The sequence below is a fragment of the Pongo pygmaeus genome, chromosome 2, assembly GCF_028885625.2.
Source record: "Pongo pygmaeus isolate AG05252 chromosome 2, NHGRI_mPonPyg2-v2.0_pri, whole genome shotgun sequence".
NCBI classification, from domain to species: domain Eukaryota; kingdom Metazoa; phylum Chordata; class Mammalia; order Primates; family Hominidae; genus Pongo; species Pongo pygmaeus.
This window is the reverse complement of record NC_085930.1, coordinates 94635063-94658765: the sequence shown is the minus strand read 5'-3', so window position 1 is coordinate 94658765 and position 23703 is coordinate 94635063. Positions and strand designations below refer to the sequence as shown.

Sequence of the window (23703 nt, the reverse complement as noted above, 5' to 3'; positions counted from 1 at the left end):
GCACTATTTATGTATAAAAGGATTTGCAGTAGGTTATGTTTGGTACGACTAATTGTTTCATCACACTCAGAAGCAAGAATATTGTGAAAAGAGGATCCTCTATGCGCTTTGCTGAAGAAACTCATTAAAAGTTGAAAAAACCCATAATTACTGCTTAAACAATCCCATTATATTCTCAACTGCTTCCGAAGGTTGGTGCTATGGACTTAATCTGTGCCTCACTGTCCAAAAAAGATTCTTAATCAGTTACAGTTATAAAAATATTTGTGGGCACATATAAAAAGGTTTTCTAGTTATTTCTATAATTTCTATAAAGAAAAGCTTTGTACATTTTCACTAAAACTAAAGTTGATCGTATTCTGCTTTTAGAATAAATTTTTCCAGAAAGTATGAATGATCATCGTTAAAAATAACGCTGAAGAAAATCCACAACTACATGCACTTCATATGGGGAAAAAGTTATCAATGTATTAGGTTTTAAACAAATATTTCCAAATTATATTCAGTTTGATTTGAAACATTTTAAAACATTTTATGAATTTACTAATTTATAGGATATATTTGTATTCTAAATAATTGCAAACAGAAAATCTCCTGTAAGGCAAGTCCCAGCACTAATCCACGATTCATTATTTAAACTTTAATGGGCACAACTCTTCAAATTCTGGGACCATATGGAAAATAATGAGTCCTAATAGGTCTAAGGTGAAAAGATGGCAGGGGAATAAGGAAGCCAGAAAACCATCAATTTAGAATGCTTAGCAACTGCAACACAATTTCCCCAGAGATCTAGAACAGTATGTTCTCAGTGTTTTATTGGTCTTGCTATCATAGCACTAAACTGCATATCATTTCTCATTCTGTGATTCAAAGATTAAAATGAAAAAACAGAAAGAAACCCAAAACTGGTTTCTATAATTAAAAGTGAAATTGGCTGACTGTTAATTAAAAAAAAAAAGACAGTAGTTTAAAGTTACCATAACAACCTGATGCAACTGTTGACTGACATGGCAATCTGTTGCATTTTTATAAATAGCAGTTGATTTTCCCTCGTTCATTTCAACTTGTTTTAGTGCTTATTGGAGCTAAGGAAACAACTGTGCTTCAAGACTACTTCACTTATCAAGCAGTGTACCTCTTCACTGCTGTTGCCACTGTAAAAATCATCCTCTGATTGGGTGTCTCTGCTTGTCACACTGTTATCCTCTTTTAGATCCAAAATAAATGAGAGCTCCTCTGGGGACATAGTCTGAGTCTTTCCATGAGGTGCTGATCGTGGTCTTGATGAAAAAGTGAAAATGTCCTTTGAAACACTCTGGGATTCCTCTGCCTGCTGGTCATGTTCACTCTCTTTGCTGGCTTCCAGCCACAGGTGTGACGGGTTGCAGGAGTCATCATCCAGAAGTAGAGACTGTCTGCTGGATGCCAGATATGAAATGTGATCAGCATTTTCAGGAAAGATCCACTCATCTGACAGTTGGAAAAGATGACAAAAATTAGAGCAGTGCTCCATAAAAGTGTTATTTTTATTTATTTATTTTTAGTTTTAGTTTTTGAGACAGAGTCTCACTCTGCCACCCAGGCTGCAGTGTAGTCGTGCGATCTCGGCTCACTGCAACCTCTGCCTCCCAACCTTCAAGTGATTCTCCTGCCTGAGCCTCCTGAGTAGGTGGGATTACAGGTGCATGCCATCATGCCCGGCTAATTTTTTTTATTTTTAGTAGAGATGGGGTTTCACCATGTTGGTCAGGCTGGTCTTGAACTTCTGACTTCATGATCTGCCTGCCTCGGCCTCCCAAAGTGCTGGGATTACAGGCATGAGCCACCGCGCCTGGCCAAAAGTGTTATTTTAGGCAGGTAGTTAGGCTAAAATTTCTTGTTGTTGAAACAGATTTATCTAAAAACGCAAAGCCAAGGAAGGCAATTTATCGACCATCTTGTAACCTGCTAAACACTCAACCCATACATCAGTGCCTATAGCTATGGGCAACTCATTTGCACTTCCTCTCCATTTGAGTTGAAACACTGACCAGGAAATTTGAAATCTGAAATAATTACCACCTGTCTTGCAGCAAGTTCTTTACAGGACAATCTTATTAATTTGACATTCCAGAGGAGGAAAGTCTTCCAAATTTAAAAGGGGTCGAGTTACTAATATCTCCTTTTATCTGCAGGAGGACAGAGTACTTAACCAACTTCTTTAAAAAAATATCTGGTCTTAATTCAGATTACAAATCATGGAGGAGAGGAAGCCATGACAAGATTGGCAGTCATTTCCTTTCTGTTCTTCTGATTCAAACAGGACAATTCACAGACTAAACCAAGTAGACTTTTCAAGTAATAGTAAATTCACAGAAATATTTGCTAATCCAAGCAGTGGATTCTGCTGGGTGAAAAAGGCCTTTATGTTTAAGTTTATAAGAGACAATGTTTTGATACAAAAACCTTTTAGCACATTATTGTTTTCTTTAAAATACTGTACATTACAGGGAAATATATATTTTATCAAAACTTTTAAAGACTTCAATCTTTTATACCACATTGAGATAGAGTTTATAGCTCTATGATCCTGATGAATTGAAAAGGACAGATCCTTATAATGATATCATTGAAAGCATGCTTTCTTCTTTAGAATGACAGTAGGAAAAAGGTGAGCACTTTCTCAATGTAGTCTATTTTTTTTGAAATTTGCTTTTTTTTTTTCAGCTTATTTCATTGGTAAAATCTTGCCGAATCACAATGTGGACATGGTAATTTTACACCTGATTCTTGAATCGTATTATATTTATGATCACAATAAAAGTAACCAAGAGAGATCTAAGATTTGCAACTCTAAAGCCTACAATGCAAAAGCAAAAGCAAAAGAACCCATAAAAATCTTTAATAAAAATAACTTTGACGGTACAAATAAAACACAATTGCCTTTATCTGTTTCTTAACTTACGGCTACCATTACATAACATAACTTGCCTGTAAAAAGGGTGATCAATGTATACTTCCTAGAGAAAACCTATTAGGGACAAGGCTTTCATATATTGAGGGACATGAGTCTGTAGGCATATGGCCAATGGCAGGCTGAGTCTAGTTCTTCTGACCACCTTCACAGAGGGCTGCAGGGGCATATAGTCCTGAGTCACTGTAGCTTTGGGCCAGTGAACTCAACGGATTCACTGGGCTCCCCTATTTTGGACAGCAAACCCTTTTGCATGGTGCTGGGTACATGACAGGTGCTTTGTAAGCAAATTAGGTGCTTTACAAATGCTGAGAAATGTTACAAAAGTCAATAGGTTGCATTATGTATATGGATATGTGAAGAAAACAGAGGAAAAGATACTGAGAATCTTCATTATGCACTTAAACAATTTGTATGACCTATTGCCAAACATATTAGCAACTGTCAAAAAGTCAAAGTAAAAGGAGTGTTTTACACCAAACTAACTCTAATTATCTCACTGCCACATGCTTTTTATGGAATTTGCAGTTTTACCTCAAGTATTTCCATATCAATTGTAATGAATAATTTGGTGTGTTTTCTTAGAAAAATATGTAAATTACTGTGTAATCACAATATTGCAGCAAACAAGATAAATGCAAGAATGATCACCTAAACATCTAATTAGTTTTTCCACACAGTCAGATTTATGCTAGAGACACTAATTGCACCTAACATTTTAATGAAGGTTTCAACATTGCATAAATAAGACTGACAAACCACAAACAATTTTCATTTATTTTCTTTTTTCCCTTGCTCAAAAACAATTTGCCTTTGTAAAAGTAGCATACACCTGCTAGGCAAGATATGTTGATGGGCTCAATGCTCTCAGCTCCAACCATCTCCATTATAAAGAGGACCAGAGAAATGCAACAATTGGTCATCTTTGGGGAGGGTGACCGTGTCATGGGAAAATGTCAGTTTTAAACTTTCATTCTGAACAGGATGACCAGTGCATTAAAACTTGAAAATAAAAAAATACTCTTTCATCCATTAAAGTTTGACATAAAATTGAGGTTAAATAAGAAGATTTACACAAACTTAACACATTTTAGCAAATCGGCTGCATCACCACTTTTCAAAATGACTGGATTTGAAATATTTACCATATTTACATTTTATTCATTATTAACAGATATGGTGTAATAAAGATGCCAACCTGATTGATCAGGAGACTGGGGTCCTAGAGTGCTGGAGTTCAACAGCTCTGCTCCTTGTTGGGACACAGTGGTGAGGATAGTTGATGCTTTATCTTCATTCCTATTATTTCCTGAAGAGCTACCTTTATTGAGATAAATATTTTCCATCTATTACTTCTTTTGAAATTTATAAAAAGTAATTTTAGAAGAATGGTTTACTTTGGTATACTTTACTATTTGATCATTTAAAAGCAAATTAGAGCTAACAATATGAATTACATGCAGTTTTTTTTTCAGTAGACTGTTTTAAGCTGCATTTTTATAGAGGTTCACCTTAAAATTCTTTGATACTTACACAGGGATATTTTAGATTAAAGTTTTACAATATGTGATAAAAAGAATGCCAAAACCCATAAAATTTTTAAAGGATCTTATATTTATTTCCTTGGGTTCCACATGAAATGAAGTGAGTTTTCTTTAAATTATAATTCTTACTAAATGGGACTCTTTTTGGCCATGCTTTTTTCATCAGCATGTTAAGAAAATGGATCTTAAGGCATTATTGCAAAATTAATTTTTCTATCTATTCTTTTATAAAAAGCATGAAACCTAGCAGGCTAAATTTCAGCCAACCCAGGAATCTCACATTTTTGAGAAATTATGCTAACAGATGTGTACATGATACACTGGGTGGGATTCAGGATAGACTGATATATGTGTATACTAATCTATATATACATGCCTCGAATCCAATATTTAAGGGAATAACTATAATGGTCACGTATTTGTCTAACGCTTTACCGGTTGCAAAGAGTTTAAATTTTAACCTAGAGTATAACATATGGTGAAGAATCCAAAGGGAGAGACAGCAAATATAAACAACCATCTGAAAAGAGTCCAATTTAAAAAGACACAAATGAAACACAAAAATTACAATAAAGTTCCATTTTAGTAAAGTCTGCTAGTGGGAACTTCTATCACATTTGGGCCATTTTTTTCAAAAACAATAATTTAAGCTTATTCAGTCTTTGAGAGTAAAAGTAGGAATTCCTTTATTTCTGTGGTACTGTCTATTTAATCCAGCAAATCTCCATTAGGGCTCTAGAACAATTCTTTTGCAGAAAATTTGATTTCCATAATCCTTGTAGAACAGACATTTATATTTTAAATGGATTGGTTCATAATCCTTTGAAATTTACAACCTGCAGAGAGAGATTCGATTGCCCTGAATAATATACAGATACAAGATAGGATTGAAATAGTGCCATACCGCTGGGTGTCTCTGTCCTTTCTCTGCTGGTACTTTTTAACCGTAATCTTCTTCTGTTATTATTCTTATCTGCTGATGGTTCTTGAGGGGGATGCGGATGCATAATATGTAGATTGGCTGCTATATTTTCATATCAAAGAACAAAAGCCAGAACAGAAAGTGCTATATGGCTTGAAGTAACTCAGTAAATATAATTATCGCTATAATGAGAATATTCATGTATAATTTTGACATAATGTGAAGATACATCAAAAATACAACTTCATAGAAAATAGACATTTATTCTTATTCCAATATTGGGATCCTATCAGGCTTTCAAAATTACTGAAACACTTTATTCATGTAATATAAACTTATAGAGGGCTAAAGTAATCTGACTAATGTTAATCATACAACGTGGTATATTAAAAAACATTAAAAAATGAAACTGACCGCCAACACAGAAAAATTACTTCTTCCTTTAAAAGAGGAAGTGTTGATAACTATACTTTCAACAAGAGCTTAGAGAGCAGCTTCCAAAAGAGCCCTGGAGAACTGAGGTCAAGCTGAAGAACTTTTAAGTATGATTTAATTTTGCAATAATAATAATCATAGCAGCATTTAACATTTCCTGAATGCTTAATTTCTTGGTGCAATATGATACACTTAACTGGTTTTTCCTCTGAATCCTCACAATGACACTTTGAGGAACCTGTTATTTATTATTAGTATTAGTGCCAGTAGTAATGCCATTCCCATTTTACAGAGGAGAAAACTAAGGTTCACAGCGTTTAAGAAACTTGATCAAGGCCTCACTGACAGGCAGCTAGGACTGGATTTCTGTTTATCCATTTCCTTATTTCAGTTTCATACTCCACGAGGGAAATCTGTGACAGTGATCATTAATTTGTAAATAATATAAAATGAACTTAAATGTCCTCCCTTTTCAACTCTCAGTAAAGTCAGATCAGTAAGGGTAGAAAAAGTGACAGGGAATTCTAAGTCTTGGGTTCTGGTCTAAATTATTTCTGAAGGTTACAAACTGCAAATCACTTTACCTCTTTGCTTGACTTTAAATCTCTATCTGTAAAATGGAACAAAAATCCTTTTTCACTTACAGGGTTTATTTTATTTTTGTTGTTTTATCAGTGAGAGAAAAGAAAGAGTACCTTACAAATGGAAGAGATTAATTAAAAGATAATATTAAGCTAAGAACACTTAAAATGCACATGGCATTTCCAAAATACAGTGATAATGGAATGCTATTTTATTTCTGCATCAGTTGTCATAAAATAAAACACAGGGTATTATAGAAATTTGAAATAATGGAGAAAACAGAATGATAGATTTCAGAAGCTAATATAAGAATTTCAAATATATTTCAAAATCAACCACCCTTTTCATTATTAAATGACAATTCTCTAGACTTAAGATCTAGACTTGAATATAACTGCTGATTTATCTTAACAAGAACATTTCTCACTATTTTCACTAGCTATCAATCTTTATGCATGATTCTTTCTTACCATGAATAGGTACGGTCTGCTTTATTTGGTGAATATTTTCTTTATTTCCTTGCTCCTCAGACTCAGGTATCAGCAAGGCTGACATTTCTGTACCATTAACACACTTCTCCACAGTGGACGGCTGGCATGATCGGTTATTTTTGGACCCAACGGATCTCACTGTCTGTAAAGATAAGGAATTAATCTGTACATTTTAAAATATAGCAACTACATTTGTTTTCTGTAGAAGCTATATAGAAAACATAATATTTGGACCAATGAAGAGTGAGAAAAAAACTAGAGGAAATGAGGTTAAGATGTGAAGAAAAGGGAAATTATTATAGGAAATTAGAAATGGAAGGAGAAAAATAATGAGATAAAATAGAAGACATGCAAGTCTCCTAGACACATAAATTAAAATGTGCTTATTTGCTACACTCCATCTTCAGTAGGTAGAAGCCGAATTAAAAATCACTGCGTATGTCAGAAATTCGGAGGAAATTAAAAATAAAAAACCTAACATTTGAGAATCTGTTCATCCTAAGGTGTCTGGTTATGATCCAACTCCTCTGAAAGAGACGGCAAAATGTGCTCACTTATATTTGCCTTTAAATTTTGTGAACATATTTAATGAAAAGAATACTCGAAAATGTTAATTATGTTGATATGACAAAAAGGAAACACTTTTGAAGTCTTTTAAAATCCAGAATTTCTGTTCCAAATTTATTGAAGCCTTCTGCTTTTGGCATGTAGTGTCTGTCTGTCTGTCTGTCTCTCCCTCCCTCCCTCTACAAGGGGAAGACACTCTTCCCTTACCAGGTCACTCGTGCTTAGATAAGCTCTCCAAACCTTGCTCCTACCTCGCTGGATATCCTCATGTTATTCCTTCTGCCAGAGAGTGGAGGCGGCCCAAGAACTTTGGATCCAAATGCGATATGACAAACATCTTGATTTTTACTGTTCCGTGTACTACTTGTTCCTCTGTTAATTAACTGATCTGTTTTGTTAAAGGAAGGTAATAACAGTCCATTAATGGGTGTAATGACAAACATCACATTGCAATCTTTCTGAAAATCCAGTCCAGGTGCCATAGGATCCAAATACCCCCTCCTCGCTCAGCATATATTAAAAACACAGATACTAGGGCCCAACATCAGAGATACAAGATGTATAGAATTAGAATCTTGGCAGTATCACAGTACTTTTAATAAGTTCCCCCAAGTAATTTTTATACTCACCATCATTTGAGAACCACCACCACAAAGTTTTTCTTTAAAAAAAAAAGAAAAAAAGGAAAAGCTACTAAAAAATACATCTTATTTTCTCTTTAAGGAAATAATTTAAATATAATTATTCAACTCAACCTAACAAATATTTAACTGAGTACTCTCTCAGGCATTTCCTAGAGGCTGTCAGTGACATAAAATGGAGAATGGAGAGGCGGATAAGACCAGTAAACAGGTCACCAATGTAAGGCAGACCAGTGGCAATGAAGAACAAGTGACCCCTTCATGGACCCTGAATGACGGATACAATTTCAAGAATAAGAGATGTAGGATGCCCTAGGCAGAAGGCATGGAAGAAGGGAAGGGCAGGGTGTACCTGGGAGTCAGGAAGTGGCTGGTTTAGCTGGAAGGAGAGGCGAGGGTCATACTGAAAAGAGCCTTAAAATGTGAAGAGCCTATTCTAAATTTGGTAGGCAACAAGGAATCCCTGAAGGTTTTAGGGAGAAAGAGAGCAAAACAGTGTCACCTTCAGGATAGGGCAGGTGTGCTCACCAAATCCTGCTGCCTTCCCTTCTGCACACACAGCTAAATTACATTTCTGAGCATACCCTGCAGTTATATGGGCCGCATGAGTGAATTCCAATTTTTCTTTTTTTTTTTTTTGAGACAGAGTCTTGCTCTGTCACACAGGCTGGAGTGCAGTGGCATGTTCTTGGTTCACTGCAACCGCCGCCTCCTGGGTTCAAGCGATTCTCATGCCTCAGCCCCCTGAGTAGCTGGGACTACAGGTACACGCCACCATGCCCAGCTAATTTTTGTATTTTTAGTAGGATGGGGTTTCACCCTGTTGGCCAGGCTGGTCTCGAACTCCTGACCTCAAGTGATCCACCTGTCTCAGCTTCCCAAAGTGTTGGGATTATGGGTGTGAGCCACTGCACCCGGCCCCATGGGACTGAATTCTGGCTAATGAACTGTGAGAAGTTTCAGCCATTTCCTGGCTCCCAAAACTCCCAGCAGAATCCCCCATGCTCTCTATTCCCTTGCCTCCTGACTAGATGCAGAAGATCTTGTGGAGGACTTTAAGGGCTCCAGGGAAGCCACTAGATGCAGGTACCTGAATGACGACATAAAAAGCTTCCCAAGGAACTCCTGATTGGACTACAACTGAGGGGTTCTTTGTGACTGCAATTAGCCTCCTCTGACTAACAGGGCAGGTAAGGGTGATAGCCTTTAACTCAAAACACTGCCCATTACCTAGAAAGCCTTCTGCTGTGACCCACCTGTAAGACAGGACCAACTTAAACATTACAATGACGGTCCCAAGTAAGTCCACATTTGCCCACCAGTCCTGGACATATATAAGCTACTGGCCACTTCCTGTCTGACCTACTCCCTGCAAAAATTCCTCTAGCTAGCTAGTTGGTCTCATGGGCCTCTGCTGTAGAGCTAAAATTTTACATGTAGGGGGATTAAAAACCACTCCTATGCATCAGTCTTAAAAAAAAAGACACACGGGTTTGTGAAAATACACCATACTCAGCAAGATCTAGATATTTAGGTCTGAGTGGAAGTAGTGTGTGTATGTATGGGTGTGTTTTGGGTCTGTTTTTGAGTTTGTAATAGATAAATCTGAAGATATAGGCAGGGGCTAGATTGCTGAAGTGAACTGAAAGAATTTTTGCTGAACAAGAGACATGAGGTAGATGTTGAAGTGGTGAGGAGGTATAAACCATGTCATTTTTCTTGAAATACTGGAAGCCCTATTAGGTAGGAGAGAAATTCCATTTGTCTAAAGGGCAGAATCAGAACTAATGAGAAGAATTTACTTCAGGAAGCTTTTAGTCCAACACAAGGGTTATCTTTCTCTAAATATGTCTGGTTGTTGAGGTGATAAATTTTTTGTCATTTTGAAGGCATTTGAGCAGAAGTCTGGATAGCTATGCTGGATGCTGTAAGGCAGGTGCTCAAGCAGAAGTCTGGATAGCTATGCTGGATGCTGTAAGGCAGCTGTTCAAGCAGAATTCCGGATAGCTATTCTGGATGCTGTCAGGCAGGTCCTCAAGCAGAAGGCTGGATAGCTATTCTGGATGCTGTAAGGCAGGTGCTCAAGCAGAAGTCTGGATAGCTGTGCTGGATGCTGTAAGGCAGGTGCTCAAGCAGAAGTCTGGATAGCCATTCTGGATGCTGTAAGGCGGGTGCTCAAGCAGAAGTCTGGATCAGCTATGCTGGATGCTGTCAGGCAGGTGTTCAAGCAGAAGTCTGGATCAGCTAAGCTGGATGGTATAAGGCAGGTGCTCAAGCAGAAGTCTGGATAGCTATCATGGATGCTGTAAGGCAGGTGTTCAAGCAGAAGTCTGGATAGCTATACTAGATGCTGTCAGGCAGGTGCTCAAGCAGAAGTCTGGATAGCTGTGCTGGATGCTGTCAGGCAGGTGTTCAAGCAGAAGTCTGGATAGCTGTTCTAGATGTTGTCAGGCAGGTGTTGAAGCAGAAGTCTGGATAGCTATTCTGGATGCTGTCAGGCAGGCATTCAAGCAGAAGTCTGGATAGCTATTCTGGATGCCGTAAGGCAGATTCAGACATCAGGTGACTCCCTAGTTTATATCTCTTAGCCTTGTCCTCTCTTCTGAGCTCCACTCCTTATATCCAGTAGCCTCTTTACGAGCTCCTCCTCAGTGTCTGAAAGGCACTTCAAACTGGAAACCTGGTCTAATGAAGGGTACCACAATCTATCTGGTTTGAAAGTCAGAATCTAGGTGTCATGCTTGACACCTTCCCCTGATCTCTCCATATCCAATCCATGTCTGCTTCCTTCCATCTCCTCCACCAGCATTGACATCCAAGCAAACCATCCTCCTCCTCCTGGATGATGACAGAGCCTCTCACGTGACTTACTGTGTCCACGCTGGTGCCCCATGCCATCCCTCCTCCAAAATGCAGCCAGAGAGGTTTTATACAAACATAAATCTACTTGAGTCATTTCCTTTCCTTCACTTAAAGTTCTTCAATGGCTTCCCTGCTGCTCTCAGGAGTAAGACGAAGGCTCTTAACATTGCCCACAAAACCCTGCATGTTCTGACATGTCTGAGTATCTTACACTTCTCATTTTCTGCCCTCTTGGTAGACGGGCCTTCTCAGTTCTTCCTGCCTACCAGAGTGTTTGTGTATACTGTTCATGGCAAGAAGGCTTTTCCTTTCCCTCCTGGCCTTTATGCCTCAGCTCACATATCATTTCCTCAGACAAGTCTTTGCAGACCTTTCTGATTAGGGTAAGTTCCTCCAATATAGGGTCTTCCATAAATTTTGCCTCATAGAACTTGTCAGAATTGAACTTTTACACGTGTCCATGGGATTCTCTAATTAATGTGTGCTTTAGTAGATATAAACTCAGTGGCCTGCTTCTGTCACCCTGAACTGCCAGCACCTAGCCCAGTGCTTGACACAGAATAGGCACATAATAATTCCTTGCTGAGCAAAATGGATGATTCATTAAATGAAATGAGTCAGAAGGGAAGTTGGATTAAATGACTCAAATACGTCTAACTATGGTTTGAAGTTCATTTTAAGAGAAATCTACCTGGGAGTTTTATGTGTGAATCAAAAAGGAAGACTAGGCAGGTCTGGGCAACTCCAGGATGTGAGGGATGACAGAGAAGGGATAACAATGAACAAAACGTTGATGTTCTTATAAATGATGACGTTCTCAACAGTAGCAGTGCTATGGCACTGCAGTCAGATGCTATTTGGATTACACATGAAATTTCCTAGTGTCACCAAATAGACTTGGTTATGTGTACATATGTATTTTTTTTTTTACCAGCTATTTATATTCAACTGGAGTCAACAAAACAGTCTCTCAAGATTGACAATAAGAAGAAATGACACTCACATTCCAGAGCAATTGGAAAAATCTATTATAGTCAATATTTGTGACTTTTGTGACTAAGTAGAACAAATTCTAGACTATTCATTTGGTTCTCAAATGTTGATTTTTTCAGAGAGAAATGGGTGCGGAGAGTAATGAAGGGCTCTGTGGGACATGGTGTGGGCCTGGGAGGGAGTTTTGTACCGGCACGTGGCCTTTCTTCCCTCTTCCAATCCTGGGAGCTCAATGTTCAGCTAAGGGCCATTTTTCTGTTCAAATATTTTACAAGAACAATTTCCTGATGTTTTTTCATATTCTTTCTCTATAAGGAAGTTTCCCCTCAATCGATGTAAGTTCTTTTGTAGAAAGACCATTAATTTGGCATGGTAGGTACCTCCATCAGCTGAGCCCAGCTTAGCCTATTGTAGACAATGGATAAATCTCACCAAATTATGGAAAATTAAAAATTAAAAAGAACTTTTGTGGGGAGGGAGTATTTTAGAAATCATACTGACACAGTTCCAACTAAAATTTGACAAAATGAACATATTAACCAGTTCATAGTTATTAACAAAATTAAAACTAAATACTTCAAATTTCTCAGAGGAATCTCTTGCTTAGTAGTGGACACCCAGTGTCTATTAAAGATACACCCACACCTAATATGCTATCATCCCCAAACCACAGAAAACAGACATTCTATATTTCATAATCCTATCTACTACAGAATTTCTTTAAAGAGTAATCTACCACAGTATATTTAAATCAATGTTTATTTTTAAAAATTTTGCACATTTGATACACTTTATTTTTCACAAAGCAAAGTATACCAATATTCAACTATTTAGTGTCTCTTTAAAAGACCTCGTTAAACTTGTCATTATAATGAACACACCAATTCTTAAATCCTGCTTCACTTCAATAAATCTGTGTATAATCATATTAATTGTCACAATTATCTCTATAAACATGTATTGTGCTATGCATCTACCATAATTGGGTCCTAATTAACACCTACTAAGAAAGTTTAATTTAGAACTTTGGTTTCTAAAATAAAAAAGTAGAAGAGACAAAGTTTCCATAATGAGAAAAATCTTAATAAAACTACAAGCAGAAATGAGTGCTTTTGAATTCTAAAAGGAGCTCTTTTAAGAGCTGATATCAATATGCATAATATAAGGTTAAAAATCAAGATTAGATTAAAGTCATGCTCTAGGCGTTTCATTTCCTTGAGTTTGTGGAAAATGAACTTGGTGTAGGTCAGAGATGTTACCACTAATTATTTTCCTATTTTACTGAGGGGTACATGCCTTTGTAGTTAGATTGTAAAACCTGAGGGTCTACTCTCTAATTGTCTTTTAGAAAAATAAACATTCATTTTTGTCTCAAGATACAATGTTCTAATTATTATAGTCATTTAAATTTGCACAGTTTTCAAAGCTTAACCAGAAAAATCTGCTGAATTTTCATATCTAATCACTGGGGGGTCATGCTCAAGACTTACATCTATTATCTAACAATCAAATTAGAATTAAAGCTGGTACCAAAAGTCCAGACTTTGAATTGGATTACTTTTCATTGTAGTATATGTGCATTGTTAGTAAGAATGTAACAAATACAAAAAAGGCTGAGCTTGTACAGCAGTATTATTTTAGAAAAGGTACTTAACCTTTCTAAGCCTCACCTCTTCATCCGTAAGATTGGGACAATCATAGTACTGAAGTAATGGCATTTTTGTTAGAGCACATGAAACAATGCATGTAACATGTTAAACACTGTGCCCAGTAGGGAGTAATGTTATTAATACCTAGTAAATATGCTATTAACACCTTCCATCGTGAATAGTATTTAACAGTTTAGTAAGTCTGTTCACAGTCATTTATTCCTTCCTTCATCCACACTTTGAGCAGTGACCAGGCATTTAGTCGGGCATGTATTGCCCTAGTACTGTGTAAGACAGGGAGTAAGGTGGACACTGCCACCTCCTTCAAAGAGCTCACAGTCTAACGGGGCAGACAGATGTTAAAGCAAGTAATTTATAAATAACTACATGATTATAGCTGTGATAAGAGCTATGAAGGAACAGTCCGAAAGGTTCTAAGTGTGTTTAACAGGAGCTTCATATCTAGTCTTTGGGGTCAGAGAAATAACGTTCAACTTGAGACTTAAAGGATGATGGATATCAGGATACATGCTCAATCTCTCTGCAATTTCCAATCACCTGTGTGGTGTTATGATTTCATGTCTACAGAAGAAGAATCTGAGGCTCGCAATGTTTAGAGATCTGTCCATGCTCCGAGTGGGGGCTCAGAAGCCAAGCACCCCAATGCCTCTTTGTGTGTGTGTGTGTGTGTTTTAAATTACATATGATGATGCCCTCTGTGGATCAAGAGGGCATTGAAGCAGGTTCTTCCCATATTTTCCAATTCTTCCACTTATTTTCTATGCAATTTTGTAAAGCTATTTAACTAAAAATTTTTGTTTTGCTACCTGAAAAACTGGGTTTATTAATGATTGTATAGATAAGTATCGAAACTGCACGAATATGATAATTAAGTGCATGTGATGAGGACTAATGGGGTTTATGAGGAATCCAACACAGAACATAATACCATAATATCCACTTTCAGATGGAAAAAAATAGGGCTGTGGGGACTGGGGAGGGCATGGAAAAGGGAGCAGGGCAAACTGAAGTGGCTTCAGTGCCAGGCAGGTAACACATACATGGCAAGCAGGCACATGCAGAATGTAGGGGAACTGTGGCTAATTTGAGAGTGCATGCCCAATGCAAAATATTTTAATTAAAAACTTTCTTAGACCTGTTGGAGGACTGTCAGTCTGTAAACACAGAAAGCACAATGAAAGAAAAGCAAATAGGCAAATGACTAAAGCAGGAAGGGCCCTAGGCAATTAAAATGTCTTCAACTTTTGCAAATAATTAAAACCAGAACTTAGCCTTACCTCATTAATAAAGAGTTTAAGACACTTTTTAAAAGGCAATACAATAATATTAAAAACTAAAATTAGATCTCTTTCTCCTCTGAACTGGAGTAGGACCTTAGACAATGTATAAATATCATTTTGTGGGTAAAGTTAGGATATTTACACAAGATAAAAAGTAATAAAGCACAGGATATTGCTTTTCTTCATAAACTCTTAATTTATTAAAAAGTCAGAATTAGCCTACTTGTTTTCTTTACTCTTAATGAGCAAAGAAACTTTTTTTAGGGAAACAAGTTTATCATTTCAAGAAAACTTTCCATTTTGAATCACTAGCACAGCTTATTTACAAGCCGTGGCAGATAATTTCCATCATTTGGGCTTGGAAATAAGGCAAGAGAAGAAGAGAAGAAAGCTTCCCAGGAAGATGATGCTTAAAACTATTACGGTCATGAGAAATTGCTTAAAGGGAGTCAGTAGTTAAGAATGCACCTCTGTGCTGGGCGCGGTGGCTCACACCTGTAATCCCATCACTTTGGGAGGCCGAGGGGGGCGGATCACAAGGTCAGGAGATCGAGACCATCCTGTGAATGGTGAAACTCCGTCTCTACTAAAAATACAAAAAATTAGCCGGGTGTGGTGGTGGGCACCTGTAGTCCCAGCTACTCGGGAGGCTGAGGCGGGAGAAAGGCGTGAACCCAGGAGGTGGAGCTTGCAGCGAGCCGAGATTGTGCCACTGCACTCCAGCCTGGGCAACAGAGCGAGACTCTGTCTCTGAAAAAAAAAAAAAAAAAAAAAAAGAATGCACCTCTGAAACCAGCCTGCCTGGTCAGATCCTAGGCCCAATGCTCACTATTTGATCTCTGCAAGCCTCAGTTCCCTCATCTACAAAATAGTGATTATTGAGTAGAGTTAACAATAATCTATTGTATATTTCAAAACAGCTAGAAGAAAGGTTTCAAATGTTCTCATCAGCAAGAAACAATAAATGCTTAAGATGATGGATATGTTAACTTCTCTGATTTGATCATTACACAGTGTGTACATGCATTGAAATATCATGTTGTATCCCATAAATATGTACAATTATTATGTGTCAATCATAAAAAGGGTGATTATGATGGTGTCTACATAAAAGGGTGTGAGAGAGGATTAAATGTATAAACTATGTAAAGGGTTCAGTGCTTAGAACACAATAACAACTACTAAATTGTAGTTCTGATGATAATGATGATGATTTATTGCTAAATACCCTAATCTGCTCAAATTATTTGGCTATTATATCATTCATTCATTTAATCACTCAATCAACAAATATTTACTGAGCTTCTGGTAAGTACTAAGCATTGAGTTAGGTGCTAGGAATACAATAATAAATAGGACCCTGCAGTTCTCAGGCTTACATTTTAGTGGGGGAGACAGCAACAGGCAAGCAATCAAGTAAATAAGAAAATATCAGGTAGTGATAAATGCTGTGCTGAAAGTAAAAACTGGGTGATGTGACAGAAAGAGAGTCTTGGGGGTTGGTGGAGGGCATTGATTATTAGAGCCCCGAATTCACCAGTAGTGAAAAAGTATCTGAAAATTCACAGTTCAACTAAAATATCTCAAAATTCATACTCATATAGTGTAGATAACCATATATTATATATTTCCCTATTAAACCATAAACTAAAAAGTTGTTTAATATTTAACTATACATAGACTTTCTTTGTTAATAATTCTGGATTTCCTTCTTATTATATATTTTAATTAAAAATATTAATGTTAAACAGAAAAATATATTTTAATTTTATAGCAAGTCTTAGAATTTTTCAAAATACAGAAGAGTATAAAGAAGAAACTAGAAATGTCCCATAATTACTCTGACATCATACAATCATTGACATCAATCATGAATATAGTTGGAAAATTAAAATTCTGTAATAGAGAAGGATATGATACTAGAAGTAAAAGTCTTTTCTCACTGCCCCTGCCTCCACTAGTCCCTGTTCTCAAAGGTAATTATCAAGTTTCCTGTGTTTCCTTAAAAATTTTATGCATATATCATATGTAGGTAACTATCTTTTTTATTTCTATCAATGAGATCATACTGAAACAACATTCTTGGTTTCTATTTTTCACTGACTGACACAGCTTTGAGACCTTTCCAGGCCATCACAGGCAGAGCAGGTCATTCTTTGTATAGCTGCATGATATCTTATTGTGTGGTTATTGAGTCAATTCCCTACTGTACACAAGTAGTTTGTCTCTGGATTTTTGTTATTACAAGCAATGTAGTCATAAATATCTAAAGGAGAAGTGTAAAAATAGGTATGAGTCAATCCTGCAAAAGTAACAGAATTGTCAAACTGATTAAATGAATTTAATATTTAATATTATGTTTTATATTATTAAAGTTTTTTCAATATTTGGCAGAAATTTTACAGAAAAATTAAAATTCTCTCCATAAATGGTTTGTGTCATCTTTGTTGTAACAGATTTCACAGATATTGATCAATAAGACCCATATTCAACGGATATTATTTCACACTTACAATTTTTTTGACAAAAGAATGTGACTAGTTATGTTTCACTTTTATTAAAGATAGGGAAAGAGGATATACGATTCAAACCTAAGAGATGACTGAGTTTATTTTGAATTATCACACATTGGAACTAAAGATTGTGAGATATCTTTAACCAACAATCCTAAGACAAGGCTAAGAAAAAGTCTGAGTTTAGAAAAGAAGAAATTAAAGAGTGTCTTGATTTATTTTGAAGTCAGAATCTAACTCCTTCTCCTTTTAAGTTCTCCTACTTCACAGTAGTTTTTAAAAAATTTGAATCTTGCTTTCATATTGTGGAACCAAAAGAAGAATTTTTAGTAAGGATTTCACCATTGCCAAAAATAGATGATTATTTCATGTTTTTTTGCTCGATGCATTAATTCACCCATTTGCAATTGTGCTAGGAGCTAGGGATGTCAGTCTCTTCTCATTTAAAAAGGAGTAAAAATCCAATAAGATGGCTGCTGTGGACAGGAGGGCACTTGGGAAGACTGCCTTGTAATTTTTAAGTAAGTTACTAGTTTTGATTTGTGCTTAGTGGACCACTGCATCTTGTCACTAGTAGCTGAATGCTCAACTTCCATAACCAGATCTGATTCTCTGGTTCATTTAAACTGGGGTCCCATTAATGAAAATAAGATCATCAGATTCCACAGTCTTCTACAATAGTTATTGGTTAATGTGCACTGGGAATTGACAAAGTGAAGAGTGTGAATGCGTTGTTTTTGGAAACACAATTATTTTATTAGTTTCATTAAAAGCTCTTGATCAAGTTATATGCTATTCAACAAAATGCACTCCAAAACAGTTACAAGTTTTAAGGTTTCCTTTTCAGCTTGTGTGAAAACACTAGAAAGCACCCACAGAAAACAGCTATTTCTTTCTCCAGAGGTTTCACTGGGATCTCTCAATATGTGCATTCATAATAAAATATCACAATTTACATGAGTAGTCCATAGTTAATTAAAGAGAACACATTTTCTCATGCAATTCAAATCTCACTGTGGGGAGTCCACTTTTTAGAAAGACACAAAAACAAGTAGTCCAAATGAAGAAATATCTCTTGGCTTTTCCATGATTAAAAACCTGTCCTTGGGCATTATTCATTAGCTACACCTTTCAAATGGCTTACACAAAGAACAATAATTTTTTATTTATTTTTTTCTGATATTTTTATTTATTTATTTATTTATTATTATTATTATTATTATACTTTAAGTTTTAGGGTACATGTGCACAATGTGCAGGTTAGTTACATATGTATACATGTGCCATGCTGGTGCACTGCACCCACTAACTCATCATCTAGCATTAGGTATATCTCCCAATGCTATCCCTCCCCCCTCCCCCCACCCCACAACAGTCCCCAGAGTGCGATGTTTCTCTTCCTGTGTCCATGTGTTCTCATTGTTCAATTCCCACCTATGAGTGAGAAGATGCGGTGTTTGGTTTTTTGTTCTTTCGATAGTTTACTGAGAATGATGATTTCCAATTTCATCCATGTCCCTACAAAGGACATGAACTCATCATTTTTTATGGCTGCATAGTATTCCATGGTGTATATGTGCCACATTTTCTTAATCCAGTCTATCATTGTTGGACATTTGGGTTGGTTCCAAGTCTTTGCTATTGTGAATAGTGCCGCAATAAACATACGTGTGCATGTGTCTTTATAGCAGCATGATTTATAGTCCTTTGGGTATATATTATTACAATATTCACTGATAGTAAGCTTCAAAGCTCACAAATGTCAAAATCAGAAATTGAAAAGTATTTACAGAAAGAGAACCACAAAATGCAATTTATGTTTGTGTAATCTTAGCTGGCATACATGTGCAATGAGATTTACTTAAGAAGTGCAATCATAAACCCTAAGGTTATAAATGAATATAAATATAATTGGGATTCACAGAGCAGAAGAAATATGCTATTAGATGACAATTATTCATTTCTGTATATCTGACTCAAGTTCACTATTATGCATTGAGAGCCCTTTTATGGAAATTGCAAAATATATATTAATATCCTCTTTTATGAGTTGGGTTCAAATATGGCCTATGGAAAAGTTTGTGTTTAATTATAACATTGAGTTAGTGATGCAATTAATATTTATCCAAATTCCCATTTAATTTCACACATTATAAGTATCCTTCAACTTTAAATTGAAAAAGACACTTAAAATATCTGGATATAGACTTGCACTTTCATTTAAAGACATAATTAATTCTTAAAACATTAAACTAGAGAAAAAAAATCATTTACCATGGCAAACAATTATCTGATATGCTTTATAGTTTAGCATTTGTTACTGAAAGTTATCATAGCCTATTAGATACAGATATAGCATTTGTTATAGAACACACTCTTATTTTATTCTGTGGTACGTCTTTCATTCAGATTAAATTGTGACCCAAAGTGTTTACAGTAGCTGTCTGGGTAGTCAGATCTTTTTAATCCTTTTATGTATTTATTTTCTCAAGGCTCTTTAATGACCATGGATTGTATACAGTCTCTCTCTGTCTAAATATAGTACATATAGTAAGCATACAAATTCCCATTGTGTGTGCCTGCATTGCTATCAAAAAGTCCTACCTAAAGTTGGTAACTGTGGAAGCAGGTGATTAGGTACACAGGGGTTGTTCATCATACATTCTCTCAAATTTTCTGTAAGTTTGGAAATGTCGTAATAAAGGGCTAAATAATGTACCGCTTATTTATACATAGTCATCTGCAGGATTTATACTGAAAAGATTACCAAATAGGTCCCAATTCTCTGGGAATATACAATTTAGGACATGCAATATGATGAAGATTGACATATAGAAAATATCCCAAGAATAAATGAACATGGAATAAGTATAGAGAATAAAATGAGTTCACTTTTGAAATTTTCATATCATGGTTATCTCCCTTCTCTTGTTTCTCCTTGACCTCCTTCAAACTTTGACCACTCTCTCATCCCCATCTATTACCTGAGAATCACTGAGTCTTGCCAGTTTTCCTGGTAGTTGCTCTCAGGGCCATTGTTTTCCACTTTCAAAGCTACCGTGAGTCTGGGCCTTTGCCATTTTAAGCCTAGATTGCTGCAAAGACATCTTAGTTGTGCTCCTTAATCTCTGGTATCACTTGATTTCAAAATTCACCTTGAATCCTGCTGTTAAATTCAATGTCCTAAAACAGAAGTTATCACTTCTCTACTTTAGGATACTGAAGTCCATTTCTCTCGTATTCTTCCAACACAGTCACTCTGCTTATACTAAGGCCCTTCCTCTTATTAATCCCTCAGTAAACTTATCTACCCATTTTGCTGTCTCTTTGTCTTTGCTCAGTCTTCTGCTCCATCTTACACTTCCAACAACCTCACATCTATTTATTTATTATAAGTACTTATTTATATAAGTATAGGTTGGATACTTTCAAGATCTACTTCTTCCTCCATACCTGTCCTGTGATTACCACCATCATTTTACCTTTCATTCAAATACTTCAGTGTTTGTGAGTGTCACCTGAACCACATGACTTTTGTGGGATAAGTGATCCAGTGGTCCATCTTAGGCCAATTAAATCAGAATCCCTGGGGCATAGACATCAGAAAAAAAAATTTTGACATTAAAAATGTCTCTAACCTGTAAGGAGGTGATTCTAACATATAGGTAGTTGAGAACCACTCATCTAGACAATATTAAATTTCTTCATTTGTAAGTACTACTCATTAATTTGGTCAACAGCTCTGGTGTCTATCACAGAGGTAGAACACTGGCAGCCCTGACATGTTTTGTTTGGCCCATGGAGTGTTTAAAAAAAATTTTAGACAATGTTTTAAATTGGGAGATTTATCATAAACATTCACGTATCCAGCTCCTCTTGAAAAAAAATGGGAGATCTGGTGAGACTGGGCCTGCCTTTTTGAAAGGCAACACTGGCTAGAATTGAATTGTGGCTCTCCCTTCTAGACTGAGGGAGCTTCCAGTTGGCTTCAGTCCCCACTACTCCCTACAACTCCCTCACAAGGGCTGAGTGTTAACTGCAATTTAATGTGCAATTATTTGCACAGTGGTTAAAGTTACTGTTTCCCGTAATACCATAACCATTTCTCTCACTGCTGAAGTTGAAAATATTTCTATGTGTCAAATACTCAGGCAACCAGCCCACTTTATTCATTTATGTTATCCTCCTGGCCTTGTTAGTAATCTGAGTTTGTAGCCCCTGGCGTGGTATGTGGCAAGTGTACTCTGTTAAGTGCTAAGGATATAGAAGAATGAGGGACAGTGCCCTTTTTGGAGGAAGTCACAATTTATGGGGGAGATGCAGACATATTACACTTATAATTTAGGTGCCTGAGTGTCTACCTGATTCTGCTGATCTTAGAGGATGGCCTCCAAATTTTATTTCAGTTTGGCGAAGTTTAGTCATGTTTAGCAGCTGTGTGACATGTGGAACATCTGTCATTAGTTGACAGCTTCGTGGTATATCTGTAGGCTCATCTGTTGAATAGGGAACACCACAGACAGCTGGAAATAAAGACAAACATTAATTTTCAAAATGTAAGCCATTTCTGCCAAATGGACATATTATATAAATGAAATCAATTAAAATTAAAGATTTTAGCATATGACTGTACGAGTTATTCAACCTTTCAGCCCTGATTTTCTCATCTGTGAAATGAGCATGATAATTTTACTGCTTACTTCCTAGGGTAGACATGATTAAATGAGATAAAGCTTACACTATATGGAGCAAGTTCAGAGAACTATACAATAAATAAGAGCATGCATTGGAAATATTCTATATTTTCTTTTCAATACTAGAGGGGTGACTTGAGAGAACTAGTTAGGTATGTGCCATTTAAGATTTCTGGGAGTACATCAGCTTATTTATATGAGATCAGTAAGTACAAAGATATTGAATAACCTAAGCACCCACAGCCAATATACGGGTAAATTAATTTTTTAACTTTTTATTTGAAATAATTTTAGACTTTTAGAAAAGTTAAAAAAAAGTTCAGTTTCTTGTTACCCTTTACCCAGCTTCCTCTGTTAACATCTTACCTTTTAATATTTTCAAAATAATAGCTTATTATACTTATAATGATATTTTATTTTAATTTCATTCATATATATTTATATGGATATATTAATTTTCTCTTAAAAAGTTTTTTAATTGACAAATAGGAATTGTACATATTCATAGTGATGTTTAGATACACATAATATATGGTGAACAGATCAGGGTAATGAGCATATTCATCATCTCAAACATTTATCATTCCTTTTTGGTGGGTACACTCAATATCTTCCTATCTATTTGAAAGTATATAACACATTATTGTTAACTATAGTCCTCTTACAGTGGTATTCCTCTTATCTAGCCATACATTTGTATTCTTTAATACATCTTTCTCTACCCCTCCCTTCCCCCTACCATTCCCAGCATCTAGTATCCTCTGTACTTCTTTTTACTTCTAAGAGATCAACTTTTTAAAGCTTCCACATGAGAACACGTGGCATTTAACTTTCTGTTCCTGGCTTATTTCACTTAACATAATGTCCACTTCTATACATGTTGCTGCAAATGACAGGATTTCATTCTTTTTTATGGCTGAACAGTATTCCATGGTGTATGTATACCACATTTTCTTTATTCATTCATCCGTTGTTGGACACCTACGTTGATTCTGTATCTCAGCTATTATGAATAGTGCTGCAATAAACGTGAGAGTGCAGATGTCTTTCTGTAATTTTCTTTTTAGTAAATTTTCTGTTCATGTTTGTAAGCCATTTTACTATTAGTACATTTTTCCTATTTACTTATATGACCTCTTTTATAGTAAATATATTAAGCCTTGTCATTTGTAGCAAGTGGGAATATAAATTAGTATTAATATCCTAGAAAGACTTTACTATGTGTACCAAAGCCTTAAAAATGTTCATACCATTTTACTCAGTAATTTCATTTTATGAATCTATTCTAAAATTAAAAAAATTAGAAACTCAAGGATCTATGCAAATAAGCGTTTATAATTTCTGAAAAATAAACAACTTAAATTTCCAGCACTTGAGGAGTGTTAAGTACATAACAGTGTTTCATGGGATGAGACAGTAAAGAGCCACAATAAACTGAATTTATGAAGATGTCTTCATGATATGGGAAAGGCTTGAGATAAGAAGTTAAATGAAAAAAATAGATGCAAAAAACTCTATCTCAACCATAGAAAATAAATTTATAAAATGTATGAATG

General features: G+C 36.0%; 1 protein-coding gene and 1 long non-coding RNA gene across 19 annotated transcripts in view; one reads left to right on the top strand and one right to left on the bottom strand.

The window, feature by feature from the left end:
- The window catches only part of CFAP20DC (CFAP20 domain containing), a 326758-nt gene that overhangs the window by 143642 nt on the left and 159413 nt on the right, over positions 1–23703 (bottom strand). For 16 of the 18 annotated variants that reach the window (XR_008501471.1, XM_054480722.2, XM_054480732.2 and 13 more), the window contains 6 exons: positions 21815–21976; positions 7746–7882; positions 6907–7069; positions 5402–5521; positions 4152–4274; positions 1136–1470 (listed from right to left, as the gene is read on the bottom strand). Coding sequence is in view for 17 of the 18 variants with exons in the window: in XM_054480722.2 (XP_054336697.1) it covers positions 1136–1470; positions 4152–4274; positions 5402–5521; positions 6907–7069; positions 7746–7882; positions 21815–21976 (1040 nt within the window). In the remaining variant the exon portion in view is untranslated. The remainder of the gene's footprint in view (positions 1–1135; positions 1471–4151; positions 4275–5401; positions 5522–6906; positions 7070–7745; positions 7883–21814; positions 21977–23703) is intronic. The other 2 variants (XM_054480726.1, XM_063661905.1) reach the window with 1 other exon arrangement.
- The window catches only part of LOC129032820 (uncharacterized), a 188644-nt gene that overhangs the window by 39044 nt on the left and 125897 nt on the right, over positions 1–23703 (top strand). The window lies entirely within an intron of this gene.